At 36.8% G+C, this 14903-nt stretch overlaps 1 protein-coding gene across 2 annotated transcripts in view; it reads left to right on the forward strand.

The window, feature by feature from the left end:
• Positions 1 to 14903, forward strand: part of LOC129725539 (four and a half LIM domains protein 2) — a 356638-nt gene that overhangs the window by 128960 nt on the left and 212775 nt on the right. Inside the window, exon 1 of one of the 2 annotated variants that reach the window (XM_055681509.1) lies at positions 2795 to 3375. The exons of the other annotated variant lie outside the window; for it this stretch is intronic. Coding sequence (XP_055537484.1) covers positions 3089 to 3375 — 287 coding nt within the window. The 5' untranslated portion in view covers positions 2795 to 3088. Of the gene's footprint in view, positions 1 to 2794; positions 3376 to 14903 lie in introns of those variants that run through there. 2 annotated transcript variants of the gene reach the window in all.

Raw genomic sequence — 14903 nt, forward strand, 5'->3', positions numbered from 1 at the left:
AAAATCGTCAATAACCAGAGAAATATGTGAGATAAAAATAAACTTTCTCCACAGACATTGTTTGTTTTGCTATAGCAAACAACATTGTAGAACATTAAAAAATTGTGGAAAATCACTACTAAAAGTTACGTTGAAAAAACTGATTTTTAGTGGCAATTTATAGAAAACTCCATATGAGTCCATTTAAATAGACAGACAGAAATATGGTGGCTTTGACAAAGTTGTTTCTTATGAAATGTGCTACAACTTTGCCGGACACAATAAATTTCTTTATGCATGAATGAAAAAAGTGAAATTCGCTTTTCACTGTTAAGTGGATTAATCACAAAACTGTAACTTCTAAAACATGAAGAAAAATTAATGGAACAACTTTACTGAAGGCACTGTGGCTCTAAAATAAAGTTTTTTGGGTCAAAATAATTTCGATCACGTTTTTGCAGCTTTGAAAACAGTGTGCGGTGGATCGAATGTCATTTTGAGGATTTCCTTCCAGCAAATTGAGCAGACTTCTTTAACTCGTCCAAACTTGTGCGTTTTCGTAAGCAGGATTTTGCTTCTAGCATCCCCCGAATCGAGAATTCCATTACGTTGAGAAATGGCGAGTTTGGAGGCCACTCATCCTTGGTAATGACATAGAGGAAGTTGGACTAACGGTTTTCTTCACGCTGGGGCACCGTCTTGCATGAAGGTCCAGTTTTGATTGTTATTCGTTTTCAGGGTCCAACAAATATCGACCCGCAAACTTACTTTGCATTTTTGTTTAAATAATTATGGCGCACCCTGTAAAATAGTGGTCTCAATAAACTCCTGTCCAGGAAGCCGCCCATTATCCATTTTCACGAATGTTTCGTCATCCTTGAGATGCATACTTCACACTTCGTAAAAACTTCCTTGTGCAACTTCTCGGCACGTCTTTTGAATAACACTGGACGACAAAATGAAAAAAGTGCATTCCAAAAGTTCAAAACCGGAAAAAACAAAAGATTATAGCTATTCAACCATTCCTATGAATTTTGGTGTCCCTAGTCATTACCGAAACGCGCCAACTAACGTTAGAGTTCGCATAGTAGTTGCTCGCCGGGTTCGTCGCTTCAACGTTATGTTTACGAGACAACTCATTTAAGTCTCTGAAAAAAGTTAGTGGCTAGGGACACCAAATTTGACAGGAATGGTTGAATTGCTCTAATTTTTCATTTTTTTAGTTTGAGTTTTTTGGAGTCATGAAAAGAGACGCGCATTTTCTATCAATGTTTCAACCATATAATATTTGTCATTCAAATAAGACGCAGATTTGCAATACATCAGTTAATATGCATAACCACACGAATTGTATCACCAATAGACTTGATGATTAGGAGAGAGAGAGAAGGTGGCTTAGGTCTGTGTGAGACGCGGCCCCACTACTGCTTAACCTGTGTCCATCGAACGCAAATCGGTATTGCAAATTCCCGCACACATCGATCTATGGCATAAAGTCGATTGTCCAGTTCCACCCATCAACAATGCGCTAGACATTAAGGCGAAGCGGTGTTGAATCTACAAAGGGCCGACTTGAGCCACCACACCACTTCGAATTTTCAAAGCCGCAAGACTCGGTAATAGCCAAAGCGTCACCTGTGCAAACGCTTCTTCATGTTTGCTGCCGTGAAGCAAACATAAAATAGCGTTTTCATGGTGAACGAATTATTTAGTTCCGTGTCTTATGCTTCTGAAAATTCGTGACTCGACATTGGTGGCTCGGCATCAGCCGTTTGTGGCTTCAACATCGTTTCACCTTAATGCCGAAGCCTACGGCTTAGCCTCGCTCAGCCAGTCCGTCCGTCAGTCAGTCAACGAGTGTTTGTTTTGGATCGCAACGTGACCCATACAGACGCCGCCATCGATTGCTTTCGATCGGCGCGACACAACCACAAGACGTCTGCGGGCTTATCGTTTGTTTTGCTTTCAAGTGCTCCATTCTACTGCTTTCGCTGGTGGACACTCTCGGGCTGGATGTGTGGTGGGGACCCCTAGGTAGTGTTCCGACTGCTTCAAATCAAAACCATCGGTATTTCGCGAGGTTTGTCCGTTGAGTGAAATTGGCGGAGGCTTTTCTAAATCGGAGTTTTTTTTTTGTTTTGGTAATTACTGAGAAGAATGTACGCTTTTCGTTTTGTTGTTTTGTTGTTGACAGCAAGGTTACGTGTTTTGATCCATCCATCGGGAATATGTTACGGAAGGTCGTAGTGGAATGAAAGCAAAACATAATTATTGCCCATACGTGCCATTGCCGGGAGATCGTGAGCATATGCTTTGGGGTTTTGTTCGGAAGTTTTGCGTAAAGGAAAACCGAAACCGGTTCCAAAATGTTGCTACGCTTAATGGTCCTCTGACATAACCGGCGGTAGACAGATTTGTAAGCGATCGCGGAGCGTGCCGTTCATGAGTAATCAGTCTGCATAAAGTGCATGATCGTAGTTTTGCGGTGGTGTTGGTGCTTTGGCGAGTCTACTGATCGAGTGTTTGTTTCATTTGATGGAACAGCATGTTGTTGGTGTGCAATGTCCTCTGTGTTGCATGTTACGGTAAAAAATTAACAATAAACGTCGCGGTAGTTTATTTCAACGAATCTAATCCAAAATTTACCACCTGAGGAGTAGTAACAAAAAATGCAATGTTTCAAATCATTCGATAAGCTAAAGCTAATGGGACCTAATCGATTCTTATCAATCTTGAACTGTATTGTCATACCTAAATTTAACTCTTCATTTTTGAGGATTGCAAAACAATGTTGTCTCACTGCTCATACGTTATAATTTTTTGTGTGGTAAAGTTTGTCCCAAAACTGTTTCTACATCAAAGCAACCCCGTTGAATAATACAAACAAAGCGCACATATTGGTAACTCACTCCTCAAGCAGATTATCGGTTTCACATTTCGCATCAAGTGTTTTGTCAATGTGTATGTTTTATTATAGTGCAAGTCTGCTAACCCTCCCCCGGGGAGCTCCTTAGTGTTAGTGGAATTGCCCCAACCATGCACTTAGATGGTAAAAAACCCGATTACTTGCGGTTAGCACGTGTAGAACATTACGATAAGCTCGAAGGAAATGTCATCTCTACAAGCCTACCTCGATCCGCTAGAAGAACTGAGTTTCGTCGACGATGTTCCACCACCATTGCCTAGCACACCACCACCGTCGTTGGCCATGGTGAAGTCTTCTACGATAGAGGTGCACCCGGTGCTGATTCGAAAGACACCCAAATTTCCCTCCCGAGAGCGACATTTGGCAATCCGCAGAAAGAAGATCGTCTACCCGCAGGGTGGAAACGGAGGCGATGAAGTACCTGTGGAGTGGAACTGCCTTTGCGATTACGCTACCGATAACGACGATGGGTAAGATGTTTTTTTTTACCTTGGAATTTTGAAGCGATAACGTTCGAATTTTGCGACACTGCTTGCTCATTTTGTAAGCGATATGACTTTTTTTCTATCAAATTACTGAATTCCGTCTAGTAAATTTCAGTGACGCGTTTAGTAGGCAGTGAAAATTTTCGCATTATAAAATAACAGTCTATAAAAAATCAATTAAATGAAGAAGGATTTCTTTTTCAACGAGGGTTTAGATAATTTTAAAAATTCATCTTCAATATTATTTATTATCTTTCTGGCAGAGCACAAATACCGTTACGAGAGAAGTATTCATTTCGTACATGTACCGTCATGTTTTTTTTTATATATTAATAACGCATTTCAACTCCACTACACTGCGAATAATCGCATATCAGTCCGATCTGGAAAATCATCGAGTTGCGAAAACAGCGCTTGAAGATATTTTTCTTGTTTTGGGTATTCCACCGGTTTGGGGTGGGTTATTCTTATTTTTTCGACATAATGTAATGAAATAGACCTTTTTCATAACTTCTTCATTAAAAAACTGCTTTTTCGTGTAAATTACTATGAATAATAAGGAAAAGACTGATATGCGATTATTTAGGGTCTTAGCCTGTAGTACATTCTTTGTCTAAGGGCATCTTCAGCGGTGGTCCAAATCGTTGTTTTGTTCTATTTTTTTTGTAACAAACTCAAATTCACTGCTGCACCGGTGGTGTAAATTTTGTTTTATACCAGATCTAAATTGAAAAAATTTGAAACGGGTATACGTTTTGGTCTATTTTTGTCACTTTTTGGAACAAGAAATAGATCGTTCTAAAACCCTTTGTACGCTGCCAATAGGTGGGTAAAATGTCATATTTCAATTGAATACCTCATTTTTGGCTATTTCCATATAAGCGTTTTGCGAGTGTTGGGGAATAAACAAAACAAAGATTTTTTATGACAACTCACAATTCGTTTTTGTGGCTTTTCTGAAGCAGAATATGAACAGGTTTGTCGTTTTTGGCATCAAGGAAACCGACCAGCAAAAGGGGGAATTCTGGTATTGGGACCAGAGGAGAACTTAAGAGGCCAGAAAACACTGAACTGAAAACGTTCAAAATGCTGGGGTGACATTGCGCATTTCGTTTCGAGCAACTTGAACAAAACTAAATGATCGCTGGGGGCGTTATGTTTCGTTTTTCGTATTTTTCGACTTTGCGGGTTAGATGAGCCGCAGGACAAATGACAATGACTGCTCCTTTTAGCTTGAAGCATAACTGGCAGTATGTGACCTACGCGATCAAATATTTTACGCTATCCTCCGAAACCCTACTTGTAGCAGAAATTTTAGATCATACCAATCCATCCTGCGAAATGTCATTGACGCTCGGGTCAAACCATCAAATCCATAAAGTTTTGTGGATATCAAGTGTCTTGCCAAAGTAATCGTTTAATGTGCGTAAAAATTATCGAATTTCCGTTTGTTAAATATTGAGTGTTTTTCATTATAACAAGTCTCATTAACTGATAGCATGGGGTATTGAATTGTAGACAGTGTGACAGATGTCAGCGGTTTAAAACAACAAGATATACAACACCGGTGCGGAGAACGAAAAATTGGTCTATATTAGCTGGTTCTATTAAGGTTTCGCTGGGGTTTTCAAGTACGGGGAATAACACTAAAATATTAGTTTTGCTCTATCTCATAGGCGTAGGCAAGAAGGGGGGGAGGGGTAGATTGGTGGTTTATGGCCGTTAAAACATCCTCCCCGATAACCGTGCAAACTTATATACATATATTTTTTAATCTGAGATGTATTTTTGCGAAGTTACTTTATGATGTTAGACCTCCTTTATCTCAGAGGCGTTGCAAGCAAAGGTCGGAAGGGGAAGGGCGGCCGGGGGGGTGAACGATGTTTACCTTTAATGATTTTATTCTGCTGGATCGATCAGCATTAAATTCGGTATTAGAGTCTATGGTAGTGGTTGTATTTCAAAGACTTTGCATTTCATATTTATCATTAGCGTGATAAGCATGATAATTAACAATTTGTGAGCTCCTCAACGTGATCCCCGTGGCTCTGTGGTTAGCGATGTCGGTCGGCTAGCTCTCCCACACGGTTGTGATATCGGGTTCGATTCCCGATCGAGTCGAGGATCTTTCCGAGCTGGAAATTTTCTCGACTCAGCACTGGGGCACGGTGTATCGTTGTACTTATCCTACACATGCAAAATGTGCCAAAAAAACAATATCGATAACGAATTCTCTCAACTAATCTAGTTGATCGAGACCGCTATTAGCCCCAAGGCTAAGCGTGCGATATTGTTGTGAGCTCCTCAACACCTAAATTCACCGTGCCAATTTCGATCACTGGGTGTGTTTCTATAACATTGACTTTTCTGTATCCAATTGGCGTAGTAAGGGGGGGGGATATACTAATTTTATTATTTGTAAATTATTAAAATGCATATCGTGGAAACTAATATACAGGTGGTTTCGAAAATGAGACGTGATTTTGTGACAACTTTGTCATATGAGACTTTGTTTTATCTCGGTGGCGAAGTTAGGGGAAAGGGGGGGTAAATGAGTGTGATCAATCTTTATTAATTTTGAAACCGCTTAACAGAAAATTTTTAATTCGGTGAATACAGGGCGTATATGTTTCAAAAACTTTGAATTATGTCTATCTATAGGGGTAGCAACCACAAATTTGTTCATTGTAAACTCCTAAACGTCAAACATGAACACTTCTAAACACCAAAGATGATCATTGTGTTATTTTGTGCAAGTACGAATCCCGTGATATTGAATATTTTGTATCTCGGTGGCGTAGTTAAGGAAGGGAAGGGGGAGGAATTGCAACAACCATTATTTTTGAATCGTTTAATAGTTCATCAATTTGATTTTTTTTTGTATTGCAAAGTAGAGATCGTTTTTTTTTCCTGTGTGAACTCATCACTGTCACCCGAGATTAGAACTATTGTGATATTGCCCAGGTATTTTCTGTACTCCTTCGCTACATATTACTGGCAGTATCACTATTGAAGTAAGTGATACGCTTATCATTCATATCCGTGCTTGTGTGTAAGTTTTTACCTTCCCGTTTCAAGCTTACTGCTCTACTATACCGAGCACCTCTGTCAATCCTAACAATATCGCCTAAATACAATTCCCTGAAGAGAACTTTCATACGTTACTCAAAACCAGTTTTATTATAATAGGGACTTATTTTTATTAGAAGGAGAGTCAACAGGGGTACTGTAGAATTCAGATTGAAGGTAGGGTACGTAGGTGGGGAGCCTGGGAATTAACCCATGCTGAAGTCCTTTGACAACCAAATGGCCTGATTCTACTAATGTAATGTTATGACGGTAACTATTGAACTAATAAAAATGTCGAGACAACTTTTTAACTCAAATTTCGGCGAATTAGAACTAAAAGATGGCCAATATAGGGTATTTTCGAAACCGAAGTAATATCTAGAGGCCGGAGATCGACTCAAGATGTCAAAATGACATTCTCCGGTTTCTGGAAAACTTTTCAAAAGGGTCCACCCAATATGAATATTTCTTAAACCAGAACAGTGCTGAGACCGGAAATCAAATCTAGACGCCATTTCTAAATACAAAATGGCGACATCCGGTTTTAGAAAGCTATTAAACACTGACACTGACTAATACCACAAAAGATCAAAACAATGGTTGCAGTGGTTCAAATCTTACAAAAAAAAAAAAAAAAAAAACACTGACTATTATGGTTTGTCATTAAACCAAAATGATACCCAGAGACCGTTACGGTTACAGACACCATTTTGAAATTCATAGAGTCGATCTCCAGTTTACAAAAAACAGCCGGAAATGACCGAATACCATCCAACATGGGTACTTTTGGGATCGAGATAATGCCCAGAGACCTGAAATTAACTCGAGATACTATTTTGAAAACCAAGATGGTGACTTCCGGTTTCCGAAAATGACCAAATACCACCCAAAATGGGTATTTTTGTAATCGAGATGATGCACATAGACCAAAAGTCGTCCACAGACGCCATTTTGAAATTCCATGTTGTAACTTCCGATTGCTGGAAAAAAGCTAAAAATAGTCATTCCATAGCCGAGATGATGGCCAAAGACAGGAATTCAAATCCAGACGCTATTTGGAAATACAAGATGGCGACTTTCGGTTACCGAAAATGACCAAATATAGGCATTTCTGTAATCGAAATGATGCGCATAGCCCAAAAATCATCCCAGAGGCCATTTTGAAGTTTTAAGTGGCATCTTCATGTCGTTGAAAAACAGTTAAAATTGTGATTCCATAACCGAGATGATGCCCTGAGACCGGAAATCATATGCAAACGCTATTTAGATATACAAGCCGCCATGGTTTCCGGTTTTCGAAAATGACCAATTACCGCACAGTATGGTTATTTTTGGAATCAAAATAACAACCGAACATCGACTCCACATTTTGAAATCCACGATGGCTACTTCCGGTTTTCCGTAAAACACCCTATAATGACCGAACACAACCCAATATGGATATTTATGGAATCGAAATGATGCCAAGAGACCAGAAATCAACACAAATCGCTTTTTTGAAATCCAAGATGGTGACTTCCGGTTTCCAGAAATCGAAATGATGCTTATATGCCAAAATCTGGAATTGCAACGTCGAATTACTGGAAAATAGCCAAAAAGATCATTCCGGAATCGCTCTGATACCCAGAGATCGGAAATCAAATCCAGGTGCCTTTTTCAAATCCAAAACGGCGATATCCGGTTTCCGAAAATGACCGAATTTTATTGATTGTTTTTGACGCTAATTCTAAGGTAGCAATTTCCGGTTTCTGGATAACAGCCAACAATGATTAGTGGAAGTTATTGACATAAACATATTGATACAAGATAATGTATCGAAATCTTATCGACTATCGTTCAAAGAACTATTGAAAAGGAGCAGTTTACTTCGAATTTATCCTTTGCGATCGTTCTTACATGCAATAATGTAAGCCATGTAACAAACAGCCTCATGTAATTTAACGTCAAATTTGCGGTCGTGGGTTTGCAAACAACATTACGAGATAATACCTCTTTCAAATTAAACCCGAGTAAAGTAAGATAACAACTCTCAGGGCATCTGAATAACAAATCTTGGCAGTTTTGAAATCAATTAGTTTTTTTCTGTTATCTAAATATAGGAAATCAAGTTATAGGATTTAGCTTACTTGATAACTGGGCATCACATCATGTTATCATTTTGTTTTCTAACTTTATTCGGGAACTAAATGACTTTTGGGGACACTATTGATTTATCTTACCTCTCAGCTGGTCTCGAGGTACGATGTTGGCCCAACAAGCCAGTTGTCGTAGGTTCGAGTCTCGGCTCGGGAGAGACTGTTAGTGTCAATAGGACAGTAGCGCTAGCCCCGCAATTTTCTTGTACACTTAAGCTGCGAAGTCTGTGAATAATAAACAGAAGGTCGAATTCCGAATCGGAATGTAGTACCAAGGCTTTGCTTTGCTTTTTATTGATTCATCTGATTCTGAAATATAGGGCCCAACATTTATTTTACTAGGTCTTTTAAAGTTTATTTTATACTGTTAGATATAGTTATCTACCACCCAACCTAAACAGGTGAAGGTAGTTATTAAAATGACTGGATACCTTTTTTATTTGTAAAACGAAAACACTCCGTAAAAATGTCTTGAATCGAAAAACTCTAAAAAAAAATTTCTACTTGTTTACATTTGGCACCTTAATTCTTTTTCACTTACTGCTTGATCAGAAATTAAGACAATGCTGAATCTATCCCTGGCCAAACAAATATGCCAGGATTCCCAAAAAAATTTACATATTACAAATGAAAACACATAATGGTTTGGTTTTCAATGTTCTCTTTAAGTGCATGTAAAGGAATGTAAATTTAAACGCGTTTTTTACTGCATGGTGCATATGTTTGAAATTATGGCACATTTGAAAATATGGGACTATATATGGGACTGGTATGCGATTAAAGGCAGAACATTTGTATGTTTATTCTATCAAAAGAAACATCTGCAAAACACACTTTCGAAGCTTTCGAGATCGAGATAATTATTGTCTCTAAAAATATACATTCAATGTTTACATCGAATATACTAGTTTCTTTCTTCTAATAATAGCAAAGCGACTATAGTTTTACAAACTCTCTCCTCTATTTCCCATTGACAAAGAAAACTCAAAATTCACGAGAAAAGGAAAGGAGGTGCCGATAACACTGATTAACACAGGTTTTGCCTTTGAGCTCAAGTTGAAAAAAGATAAAGGATTATAACTTTTCAACTATTCCTGTGAGTTTTGGTGTCCTTGGCAAAGATAACTTTTGCAGAGACTCAAATGAGTTTTTCCGTGGGCCAACGTAGAAGCAACGAACCCGGTGAGCACTTACTGTGCGGCATTTTGACGCACTTCTGCATACAATAGGAACTCTAAAGTTCACAAAAATAGTTAAAGAGCTATAATTTGGCAATCATTTTAACCTTCTAGTGCCCGAAATAATTTTTAGACGGACTTTGCACTATGAATCTTTAAAAACATATTTTAAGTATTTATTGGAACTTTTTAGAGGTTTAACTGACGACCTTCTAAAGGCGACAGTGGGCACTAGAGGGTTAAGCTTGAAGGCAACATATTTTTGCTTTTGTCGACCAGTGCACCAACCAGTGGTCTAAAAAGGCAAAACGTGAAACTTAGTTCCATAGCGCCTTTCACAACTGTTTGTATGAGTGACTCGCAAAATGGCTTAATTCCAAATATAATAAAAAAATAAGTTTTTTTCTTTTAAGAGATAGAGGAATGATATATTTGGCAAAGTTGTATAAAATATAAAAATACGAAACTTTGCTGAACAAAACAAATTCTGATCTTTATTGAGACTTTGTACTCATAAAGTATATAATATAAAAAGCTACCTAACCCTCTAGTGCCCAAGTTAATTGTCAGACGGCCTTCGAAAAAATCACTATGAATTTATGTAAACACTTTTTAGTATTGATTGAAGCTTTTTAGAGGTTCAACTGAAGGCCGTCTAGAGGCGGCACTGGACACTAGAGGGTTAACGTTTAAGCATATTGCAGCATAAAATCCATTTTCGCAGATTTCACGAAAACCGGGAGTCGCCATCTTGATTTTCAAAATGTCGTCGGACACAGATTTCCGGTATCTAACAGTCATCCGGTTTCCGGAAATGACATTATATGGAGGATTTATGAATGTTTTCAACAGTTTTAAACTAAGAGTTACCATCTCTCCGGGTTTCCAGATTAACGAGAATTTTCTCCGTGTCTGGAAGGTAGCATCCGGGTCTCCAAGGTAAAGCAAATTTTCTCTGAGTTCTTCAACTCGCTCTGGAATCGGCATAAGTCATTAATATAACGACGAGTCTTTATCATTTTACAAAATTCCATCGAAATATTCTGCTTATATTGTCATCAAAATCATCGTGTTCGGTCGGCTGTTATGAATTTCTGAAATAAATAAACTAACCAACTATAAAAATAGTGCTGAAGAATTCTGTGCAAATAAATTTTTCTCTCTGTAGAACAAAGTCATCTCAAAGACAAAGAAATTTTCTCAGCTTTCCAACGAAACTAACAGAATTGAGTTAGCTATCACACTTCTTGTGCTAGACCTCGTTAACGGCAAACATAACCGAAAACTGAAAAAAGTGAATAACTCTGCAGAAGTTAAATTTTGATCATATGCGTAGAAGGAATTTTTTCATCAAATAGGATTCTCTATCACCCCTTGAAGGAAAAAAAGCTCAAAACAGTTGCTCTAGAAAGAATATAGCTTTTCAACCATTCCTGTAAACTTTGCTACTCTTAGCCATTGCACAATGGTCCAGAAACCAAATTTAAGGGGAAATTTGGGTCTAGAGCTCTATAGCAACATTTTAGAGAAAAACTTTCTTCTACAAAGTTGTTACATATGATAAAGTGCTCATTGAAAAATTATCAAAAATTAGGGTGACCAACATTTTCGATGCAATCAAGTATCTAACTTTTTTATCTTTGTAGATAGAAGAAAAATTCGTTCTACAATGTTATAGCTCCATTAATTTTAAGTAACTTTGTAAAATAAAGTTTTTCTCTATCTTTGAAAACAACCGATTTATATTGAAAAACATATTTTACGCTCTAACTTTTTATTTCAAGTTTCATCTCAAAACTGTCTTCGAACGACTTTTAGAGCTGTTTAAGAGAAACAATTTGCAACGCAGACATCGTAAATATCTCAATTTTACCCAAAGTTATTAATATTTTTCATAAAAAATATGCGTTTTTCATTTGTATGTTATTCATTTTGGGGCAAACATAAAAAATATCACTTGGTCTCATTTTGAAGGGCATACCTGACTGTATAAATGGAGGAACTTTTAGAGATATGTTATTTTTTAAATTTGAGTAAATTCAATTTAAAAACAAGACGAAAATTTCAATAATTTTATACATTATGCATATAAAAGCACCCAGATTTATTTTTTGGTATTTTTTCTTATAACTAGACGTAATAACCTTTAAATTGACCTAAAAAGATCGAAAATCGATCAACTGGATCAAAAGTTATGATTTTTTTTAAATAAAATACATCGAATATAGCCGTTTTTTGTGGTCACCCTATTTCGGAGCTGGTCCCCGTAACAACCCAACGAAACAATACGAGTTTGATTATTTTCAACATAGATGCATCCCTGCGATTTTGAGCACAATTGAAGCACTTTGCGTGACCAACTTCGAAATAGAGTGACCTTAAAAACGACTGTGTTCGATGTATTTTATTTAAAAAAAAATCATAACTTTTGAACCAGTAGATCGATTTTCGATCTTTTTGGGTCAAATTGAAGGTAATTACGTCTAGTTGCAAGAAAAAATACCAAAAAATAAATCTGGGTGCTTTTATATGCATAATGTATATAATTATTGAAATTTTTGTCTTGTTTTTAAATTGAATTTACTCAAATTTAAAAAATAACATATCTCTAAAAGTTCCTCCATTTATAGAGTCAAGTATGCCCTTCAAAATGAGACCAAGTGATATTTTTTATGTTTGCCCCAAAATGAATAACATACAAATGAAAAACGCATATATTTTGATGAAAAATATTAATAACTTTGAGTAAAATTGAGATATTTACGATGTCAGCGTTGCAAATTGTTTCTCTTAAACAGCTCTAAAAGTCGTTCAAAGACAGTTTTGAGATGAAACTTGAAATAAAAAAGTTAGAGCGTAAAATATGTTTTTTCAATATAAATCGGTTGTTTTCAAAGATAGAGAAAAACTTTATTTTACGAAGTTACTTAAAATCAATGGAGCTAGAATATTTCAGAACAAATTTTTCTTCTATCTACAAAGATAAAAAAGTTAGATACTTGATTGCATCGAAAATGTTGATCACCCTAATTTTTGATAATTTTTCAATGAGCGCTTTATCATATGTAACAACTTTGTAGAAGAAAGTTTTTCTCTAAAATGTTGCTTTAGAGCTCTAGACCCAAATTCCCCCCTAAATTCGGTTTCTGGACCATTGCACAATGGCGGGGCGTTCAACTATTATGGACATATTTGTTACCTCTTAAAACATCCACATGCCGAATTCGGTTTCATTTGCTTGGTTTATTCTTGAGTTCTTGGAGGGGTCTCAAACTATCATAGGACCCTTAATCGGCACCAAAAACCTCTACATACAAATTTTCACGTCGATCGGTTCGGTAGTTTTCGAGCCTATATGGATTAGACAGACAGACAGACCGGACTGCATTTTTATTTATATGTATAGATTGCAACATCAATATTTTAGAACCTGAAGAGTGAATTGGATTGAAGCGTTCATGTAAATCTATTTTTATAAATAAAAGTTTAAATGAGAAAGGCTGGGTCTGACCGCTAGGTGGATTAATTTAGGTTTTTTTTTCCATATAATGACGCCTCACTCTAATGTGTATAGCGGTGTACGCATCTTGCGAATATGTGTTTCGACCGATCTCGAGGTATATGAAATATAGAATTCACAATTTATTGGCGCCTTGAGCCATGTGTCAAATAGCGGCCAGATAGCAATATGCTAATTTTGCACTGGAGAAGTGCGTTTTGGAGTACACTGCACTAAGGCAGCGAAATGGAATGTTTAACCACCAACCGATATGCAGTACACCTGATTCTGTTTATGCACGGGGGATGCGTCCCGTTTAAAAATAACCGTGTTATTTCGAGAATCTGTGCAAACAAAATTGTTACTTGTTAAGCAGGTATTAGACGAAGCAAACATTTGCTATTTTTGGTACGAATTTTATTTGCACAAAATAAAATCCGTACCGTAAACTGGGGTGACTTTGATCACTGTACCTCTTTTCTGAAAATGTGGTAGAAAAGCGCTCGTAGTGCTTGGAATTTGTCGTAATCTTCACTGATTGTGTGGATATATGTTCGCATTGCTACTATTCATGCATTTCCTGCTATTTAAAGAGTGTTTTTCATGCTAAAATATTATTTGAAAATAAAGTGTATTTTTGGCGATTTTTGTTGCATACAAACAATCGGTTCAAGCAGATTCAAAACAACAAGTTGCAATACGTAAAGTGTTTTTATTTTGTTCCCAGATTAGTTCATAAGATGAACAAATATTATAACAATACATTTTATTGTTATTTTTGCAAGTTTTTCCTCGAAGGCAATGTTGAGTCCCAATTTTCTCCACAGCGTATTACATATTTCTTCTTAACAATAACCCAAGACGTGAAGTAACATGCAAATTTGGACAATTTAATAGGTCATATTCCTCGTGGATTAGTTTTTGATGATTTTAGACCACCTTCTCTCTCAGTGAATAATCATTCATATATATTCTGAAAATTTTGTATGAATCTTGGACATTCGCCATTATAAACTGTTTACGAAGGATGTGAATGGCCCCCAAATTGCTTTCCATATTTATAAACTCGTTTAAGTCGTTTTAGGCTGTTCAATTTAGTGAAAGTAGCAAAGTGTTACTCCAAATTTATCAAAACAATGAAGTGATCAAAGTCACCCCGGAATGACTATTGGTGTAAAATTTTTAGAGCATATTTGAAAACAGCAAAATTGTTGCTAAACTTTTGAAGTAGTGACTGAATCTTTTCCAATGCATGCCAGTACTTATTTTAAAAATATCAAAGAATATTGTTTTCAGTATATTCTGAAAATTTTTGAGATACAATCAAAAAAGTGATCAAAGTCACCCCAGTTTACGGTACCAAAAATAGCAAATATTTGCTTCGTCTAATACCTGCTTTACTTCGAGAAACCGTACAAAAAGGAATGTGGAAAAATTTCGCAACTGTGCAAAAAAGAATCTGGTGCAATTTTTTTGTTTAGCACAGGGAATGCTTCCCGTGCAAAAACAAGCGTGTTTAGAAAAATCGTGTCATTTCGAGAAATCGTGCGAAAAAAGGCGTGTAAAAACAATCCGTGTAAAAAAGATCGTGCCAGAAGAGAATCCGGTATATTATATTAGAGGTATCCTAAA

This window comes from Wyeomyia smithii, chromosome 2 (assembly GCF_029784165.1).
Source record: "Wyeomyia smithii strain HCP4-BCI-WySm-NY-G18 chromosome 2, ASM2978416v1, whole genome shotgun sequence".
NCBI lineage: Eukaryota > Metazoa > Arthropoda > Insecta > Diptera > Culicidae > Wyeomyia > Wyeomyia smithii.